This window comes from Nuphar pumila, chromosome 11 (genome assembly GCF_984573655.1).
Source record: "Nuphar pumila chromosome 11, dmNupPumi1.hap1.1, whole genome shotgun sequence".
Taxonomy (NCBI): Eukaryota; Viridiplantae; Streptophyta; class Magnoliopsida; order Nymphaeales; family Nymphaeaceae; genus Nuphar; species Nuphar pumila.
The window spans coordinates 12,184,778-12,193,011 of NC_143259.1; the positions used below are offsets into that span (position 1 = coordinate 12,184,778).

General features: G+C 36.3%; 1 protein-coding gene across 2 annotated transcripts; it reads right to left on the reverse strand.

Moving 5' to 3' along the window:
* Positions 1-1,596: 1,596 nt before the first annotated feature.
* On the reverse strand, positions 1,597-7,551 carry LOC149821981 (protein phosphatase EYA-like). 2 transcript variants are annotated; one of them, XM_089981486.1, is made up of 6 exons: positions 7,445-7,551; positions 5,416-5,712; positions 5,142-5,309; positions 4,460-4,553; positions 3,087-3,278; positions 1,597-2,034 (listed from the first exon to the last, which is right to left on the reverse strand). In XM_089981486.1, the coding sequence occupies exons 2-6, from the start codon at positions 5,707-5,709 to the stop codon at positions 1,778-1,780; spliced, it is 1,005 nt and encodes a 334-aa protein (XP_089837612.1). In that variant the 5' UTR covers positions 5,710-5,712; positions 7,445-7,551; the 3' UTR covers positions 1,597-1,777. The 2 variants fall into 2 exon arrangements, with proteins under 2 accessions (XP_089837612.1, XP_089837611.1); XM_089981485.1 differs by having other exon boundaries at positions 5,142-5,312; positions 7,445-7,550.
* Positions 7,552-8,234: the final 683 nt, after the last annotated feature.

The following is an 8,234-nucleotide window of genomic DNA, read 5'->3' on the forward strand; positions in this document are numbered from 1 at the left end:
TATATATATATATATATATATATATATATATATATATATAGAGAGAGAGAGAGAGAGAGAGAGAGAGAGAGATCCTCCAACCAAAGAAAGGTCCAAAATTTACAACCAACAACAATCGTACGACTCTCCTTCTTCAATGTTTGAGCATCTCATCAATCAGACCTCATATATTTGTTCTTTATAAATTATTTAGTAAAAAATATGCTTTATTCAAAGATTTTAAGATATATAGGAATGTTTTTAGAAACATGAAAAATCAACCACTCATTTAAAACTTTACAATATAAAGTATATATTGTGGGCTGTTGATTTTTAGCGCTTTAAAAAACATTTCTAAACATAAAAAATTCATAATCCATAACATGTTGCTCACTAAATGAATAATAAAAATCCAATATGTAAAATCTGATCAATGACAAATTCGATCATTAGAGAAGGAATGCCGTCAATTATCATTTGGATGGACCCTCTTCCACATATATATATATATATATATATATATATATATAGAGAGAGAGAGAGAGAGAGAGAGAGAGAGAGAGAGACTGACTGCTTGCACTGATCCATGCCTACTGCCTATGGGGCATTTGAAGGGTTTTTTTTTCAGTGTTTTGCTCGAATCTAACTGTACAAATGTGTAAGTAGGTTTTTATAAGCTTTGAAAATAGACCTTATAATTTTTTTTATAAATATTGATGTCTTCAAAAATTATCTTTTTTGTATTGAAAAAACATGATCCAAGTAACATTTTCCTAGCAAATGGATCATGCCGAACGCATCTGCATGGTCAGATTTGAGAAAAACAATCGGAAACCCTCCCCTCTTCTCTCACAGTAGCTGCCTATCTTTATATTTCCCTTTTTTCCATAACTCATCCAGCTTCTGTTGTAAAATAATTTTGAAAAAAACATCTCAAGATCATCCTTTCACGCCAAAAGCTCAATAAAAAAGATTGGCATATTACCAGCTACGGAATCTTTTGGGGATCAAGGAAATGGCATCCTTCACACGTTTGGTACTTTGTTTAGGTAGAAAACAAGTTCTTTTATAAAATATCTTTTGAGACTTTTATGTGGTGTTGAGGTCAAGTTGCATCTTGACGTTCGTCCTCTTGTATCTAAGATGAGGTGCACAATACATACACTGTTTTTTGCGCCTTTGATAAAGGCAGAAAAATCACGGATTTTTTCTCTACAGAGACAAAAATCATCGACATTTTCTTCACTGATTTCTCTCTACGGAGAAAAAATGGGCGATCTCAATTTTTTTTCTTGGCCTTTTTTTCCATAAAAATAGGGAGAAAACATCCTCATAAATGCGTCTCACATGGGAGGAAAATGTCGCATGTTTGATAGCGCCTGTAGATATTTTTGGAACCAATATGACATTTAACTGAAAATTGCAAGCTGAGAGACTACTGCTTTCACGAATTATGAGTACCAAACTATGTAAACTCTATATTGAGCCTCTGCTGTCTATGGAACTGGGTAAGCCACTGGTGGTGATGGTGTTGCTTCATTGACTATTTAAGGTGGCTCTTTTGTATGCTTTTGCCGGAACATGGCCGGAGATAAAGTCAGCTAGCGGAAAGTCCTATTCTAATAACAGGAAATTAAATCCTTACTAGATATTGTCTAAGAACATGATACATTTTTTGGATGGTGTACAAAGTTTTTCCTGCTGGAGGAAAAAACCCAGATGGGGAATCAGAATTTTCCTGTTTCAAGGATTGAAGATGCACTAGATTTTGAGGTTATATTTACTAAATACAATACTATCAGTCATCGTTCTCGGCCTGGGAGACTCCATATGCTACTTCAATATAGAGCTTGATGGTTCTCATAGATAGACCAGGGAACCTGAGGTCGCCAGTCGGCCGCATATCAATTTCAACAAAAGGCCAGTTCATGGCCTTAGCAGCTTTACATTCTTCACGCCCGTCTCCAATCACACAAAACTGGTTGTTTGGATTGTTGAAACGGGCTCTGATCCATGAGAAGCATTGGGCCTTCCCCACATCACAAGCACTGTACACTGGGGAACAAAAGGAAAATGTATATAAATCAAGCATGGAAACTGTAACATATGCCCAAGATACAAGCTTATCAGAGCTTTTATTACATCAGAAGTCTTCAAAGATTTTGTGCTCACTGCTCATGACATGTTCTTTCTTTTTGTTCACATTACAGAAAATGAACATTATTTTATTTTTTTCAGCATTCCAAGGTTGCTTTTGGAAGTGACTTTCAAGTAGCATGGGAGTTGCATCCGAATTTAAGGTCACTAACCTGCATGATACTTGACAGATTTTTCGATTTATTACTCAAGAAATTGCATCTGGGATTCAAGACCCGGTTGCACCGGTTCAGCCTGTCATACCTATTGGTTGTTGACCCAAGGGCGTAAAACTCCAATGCTAGGACCATCGCCCCCAGGGCCTATGCTGGGTGTCGGTTTGCACACGGGGCAACACCCACAGGAATCGAATCCTGACTGCCCGTCTGACAGCTAAGGCCCAACCCAACTACGCCAACCCCCTTGGGGCTATGATACTTGATAGATTGGAATGCTAACTTCCTGGAGACTAGCTTGAATGTTAAGAACTCCAGTAAAGAAATAAATAGCCAACACCTCACCCCGTTTCTTATTATTTTAGAGTCGGCTGTAATGAAACATAAATACATCAAACTGCTACGAATTAAAGCATACCTTGCTGTCCTGAAAGACCAAATAAAGCTAAATAGAGTTCATCAAATTACTGTAAAGAGGCATCCAGTGCCAGCTAGAATACAAAAATAACAAATATATAGTTAACAATAGAAACTTCTGATTGCGAGCACAGGCTACATATTGGTCGGATCATAAGATGAATTAATTATGTTAAAGTTTGAAACCTGATTGATCTGTGCCCACGAGTACTCAGTACTAGTATGGGTATAATGCTGGTACAGGGCTCTAGTAGTACTGATCTTACATGAGAAGCATTTTTGAGTTCTATTAAACTAATTAAATTCAAATAAATATCCTGAACATAAACATAAAAAGTAATACTGGTCAAAGAACTTTGGGCCACGGGCCGCACTCACCATTTGTAGCTGGAATAAAACCATTGAGCCGAAAGAGCAAGCACTTGACAAGACTGGGAATTAGAGCCCCAGAAGTAACGAGAACATTGACACATTGACCTTCTACTTCATTGATGCTTCCTGCTGCATCTTCTGCCAAACGATGGGATTTTGCCGGAACATTTCCTCTGCACTGTGCCAACACCGATCGTGCTGTGAAGAAAATTTGAAAATTAGACAGCACAATAGGATACAAAACATAACTTCTCATATGCTACTGTTTAAGCTTTAGCCAGCCATATCCACTACAGATTTAGAGATCAAGTGAAGTGTACACAAATCTTATTTGCAAATAACCCCAATTTTTTTAAGCCAAGGAATACATTTATTTCTTTTGAAGTTACAACATCCGTTATGCTTAATAGAGATATACCTTTTTATCATTTTCCATTTAAAAAGACAGCCTTTTTGTCCTGAATTTTAATTATATCTATGTTTCCAATCTTAGATCCTTGTCAAGCAACCACAGTACAAAGACCTGGTCGATGGTCTCCCGAAGTGTTTTTTTTTCCTGTTCCTTTTCATCTTTTCTTTAAATGTTCCCGAAGCAGATTGGTAGATAGAGGATATACTGAAGTAAGCACTACACATTTTCCTGCTTTCCATGTCCTCGCCTTCCAGTGTTCTTATTGTGTTGTCCATTCAGAATGGGGTTCATGCTTGTTTCCTTAACCAACGAAACAGTTTCATTTTTCTTGGAAGATAAATTAGTATGGAAGTCCATGAATTACATGCCATGTAAGAATACAGTCTCATAATTCAACACCTATATCGTATGTGAGACAGTTCCCAGAAGGCTATGGCAATTAGATAGATGCTAGTAAAATAGAATGAAAAAGTAGACATATCAGAAAGTAGGACAAGAATTATAATGCAAGTTAAATAGGTTAACACATGCTTAATCAACCAATTAACTAAGGATATGCAATTGTTAAAAAAGGGAATTTGCAAGGCAGAGAACAAACAGTTGCTATATCTCATGTGTTCTATATATTGTAACTTTCCCCAACATGATTAAATGAAATGGAACTCCTTTGACCAAGACAAGTTAGTGAAAATAACATATAGCATCAATGTTTGACACTCTTTATCCTTCTCCCACAACCAGTGATTGTACAGTGATAATCTGAAATTACAGAAAAAAAAATTCCCTTTGTAAGCCTACACAATTCATGCTGAATGGTCGCTTTGCTTTTCAATTTAATTTAGAAAAAGAAAAACATAGATTGCAACCAATAAAGTATACTTTTTATAACATACAACTGTCGGCTACAGAAATATGATATACGTTAAAGACACTACAAAAGGTAAAACATTCTTGTAAAGGTACACACCTGAAGAAAGCCAACCATCGGTATAGCTATCTGTCAAATTGTAAAGATCATCCCATAGTTTAATTGTCTCTTGATCAAGAACATCATGCAAACCCTGTAGTAATTAAATACACTCAGTTATTTCATCTAAAACTACACAACCTAATTGGTCTAAAGGGAAGATATTTAACCATATCATCATAATCTATTTCCAGTAGAAGATAGACCTTATGATTAAATTGAAAACTTGAAGGCTTGAAAAAAAAATCACGTTGACTTATCCGTTTACGTATTGTAGTGACACCATGTTATCTAATTTTCATGAAATTCCTATATAATTGAAGAACCTGCAGAGCTGTTTGCCTATGCTTGGCACTGCGTCCTAGATTATGGATATATGCATGATGAGGGCAACCTGAATACATGATACAGTTCTGGAACTACGTTCTCCCAATATTGCATTCCATTTTATTATTCTTCAGCCTTACAACATAAAGGCACCAAAATGACAAACATATATAGCTGTGTGGTGCGAAGGTACAAAAAAGCTTATCCTCAAAAGTAGGCAAAACTAACTAGAGGAAGACATACTATGACAAGCACAGCAACTGAGTGTCAAGAAAGGAAACAAATTCATTTTGCAAGACAAGCATGACTTACTAAACACAAATGGCCATGTAAAAAAGCAGTTCTCTATTGGTACCTGAGCATATCTTTTTGCTATAACACGGTATCGGTACGCAAGCTTCCTTTTATTGGCATCATCATAAGAACGACCAAGGCCATCCTTGTTGAAATCATAATCTGACAAATCCCTACCATCATCATACTCACTCAAACAATCAAGATATGATTCATCAGAGTCCTCCATCTGCTTCAGCACATGTCAAAATAAATCATGAACTATTTCATATAAAATAAGGATTTATTTATAGAAACCTCAAAGAAATAATTACATAAACAAGGATTTTTTTTACCTGCTGATAAAAGAAAAGACTATCACATAATTGCAGAATATGTTTTGCCCAGCATTTACCAAGTTCTCTTCCTTTTTTAATGTCTTTTGAACCATTAAAAGTCTCTCCATATGTCCCATTCAACAAAGACATGAGTAATATAAGAGTCTCATCCATGTCCCATATGTACACGGTCCTTTTCTGGTCCACCAAACCATTCATCTTCATAGAAGAACATCTGTTACCATTTAGACCATGACAAGGAAGAGAGTATTGTTCTTTACAGCAGTGTGCCTCAGCTATATGCTCTTGCATGCCCTAGAACAAGGATGCACCAATGTACACTATAAAATCAGGATCAGGTCTAGGAAAAGATGAAATTAGACTTCAACATATTTAAAAGGATCATGCAGTAAATCCCCATAGATATTTATCCTGCAAAGTATTCCATTGCTACTAGCAGATCAAACGAGGTAGTCACTTTGATGCAAAACTGTCTCATGCCAATCAGATACACTAAGACTAGACGTCCTTGAGCTAAGTTCCAGATGGTCAACATCAACTATAAACATAAACACAATTAATAGAAATGGTAATCTTCCTTTCCTGCAAGATGGAAAAACCAAGGTTGCCAGTGTTGTTGCGAATATGCCTGAATTGGTCGATTCGTACAGAAAATTGATATGAAACTGAGCTGATTCAGCTTATTTTAAATAAATTTTAAAAATGGTTTAAAATAGCTTATTAATATTCTTAATATTTTCCTGACGTGTGTCATCTGCTGGTTTAAAAATTGGTCGACTCAGCCTGATTCGGTTCAGAATCCAAATTGGCCAATTCAGTGAATCGATCAGGGTCCATACGAGTCTGACAACATTGGGAAATACCAAATACAGGAAATAAAAAAGTTTGCCTTGAAACCTAAAATAAAAGACAATCTAAGCAATTTTAAAAATCAAGATCACATGGACATATCACAACCGGCACTCTTTCATCCTTCACATGATAATCTATTCTGCATAAAGAAGACTTCTAGAATTGCAACCACAAAAATTTAAGCAATATAGCATTCAGATGCTACTAATCCTTCTATTGGAATCACAAACAACAGCTTTAAGAGAAGTTTCTTTGTACCCAATTAACATTGACAATTGTTGATGACTGCGGACAATAACCCAACGTCCAGGCATCTAGTATAGAAAATAACCTCAAAGATTATATTAATTCTATTCACAGCTAAAGCTTCTCTAAAATAATTTCGATAGCAACAAACTTTCACAAATTTTTTTTTTTGAAAAAGGGAACAAACTTTCAAATCAAAAGTGAAATGAAAACAACCATAAAATCAAACCTAAAGGAAAATTATAAAAGACACCAACTGAAGCGACACACAACAGACCCACTCAGACAAAATCCAGAAGTAAAACAACATACAATTCACAATTAGAAGGTAGAATAAGAGAGGAAAAGAGTAAAAAAAAAGCAAAAAAGATTAAATAAAAAATAAATGAAACTGGGAAACAGTCGATAGTTCCATACTGACCAACAACGTGACCATCATCAAAGCATATTATTGGTTCAACCATTATGAAGAGGGCATATTCTATTAAAGGACAAGTAGCAAAAACCCAACAAAAAGAAGAAAAAACCCACACAAAAAAATCCCAAGTCCTAACTAAGATAGCTACTTCTATGCCGCTGCATCCATCTATGAGACAGAAACTTCAATAATCAAAATCCAAGATCAAAACCGCTATCACACCCCCCCCCCCCCCCCCCCCCCCATAAATTCTCATCTAAAATATCAGATAAAAGTATGTCTTTTCCAACATGAAGACCATGAACCACCATTCAAAAAAAAAAAAGAGAGAGAATAAAAAAGGGAAAAGAAAAAGCAAGAATTAACCATGTCTTTCCCATCTTCATTCATCTTCTCAACCTAAATAGAAACAGAGCTTTCTTTGATGTTATCGGTTTAGATGGACTCAATAATGAACTGATCAACCAAAAAACAAAGTTGGGTGATCGAAATTACGTTAGAAAAAATTACCTCTGGCAGCGATATTTGAGCCACTTCTTCATAAGCCTGAACACCCAATTTCTAAAAAAAGGCAGGCTGGCTGAGAAGTGGAGGGGAGGCTATCAAATGGGGCGATCTAAGAGCAGGCACCTGGGGTGCTTTATAGACTCCCCTTCCGGGCGGATTTGAACAGATAGCCGTTGGTTTTTTTGTGGTATGTATCAGAGGAACGCGGGCCCATCTCTGCCTCTGAGGGTATTTTAGTCATATTTTTGTGGCCAACCACCTTACCACTCCTCTACAATTAACGCTACAATGGCCAAATCTCGAATATTACAGAAACGCCATTTTGTGTAGAGAGAAGACAGGAATGAGATTCTTGAGTTCTGGTTTTGGTAAGCGTAGACATGGGTTCTTTTCCATTTAAGAGGAAGTGCAATGTTCACCCATAAAAGAATCCAACTCTCAACAGTCATGTTATGCTAGCAGTAACAAAAATGTGAGGGTTATGTTGTTTTTTTTAATTAATCCAAGGGAAAAACCCTCATCACGGGTTAGTTAAACCCTTGTCTCGAAGCGGCAAAGGATGCCACTTGTGGGTTTCTAACTTGTGATGTCCTGTCAACTTGATGACATTCACAAGTTGCCCCTACCACATGAGCAGAGCCCTTTGGTTATGTTGGTTTTAACATAAAAGGTGAAGGAGGGTTTGAAAAGTTTGGATTTGCTTTTAGAATCTAACCGGGATAAGCTAACATTTTTCATAAGACTGTGTTTGGGAGGAGGCGTTTGGAGGGATTGGGGAAAATCAAATTATAAA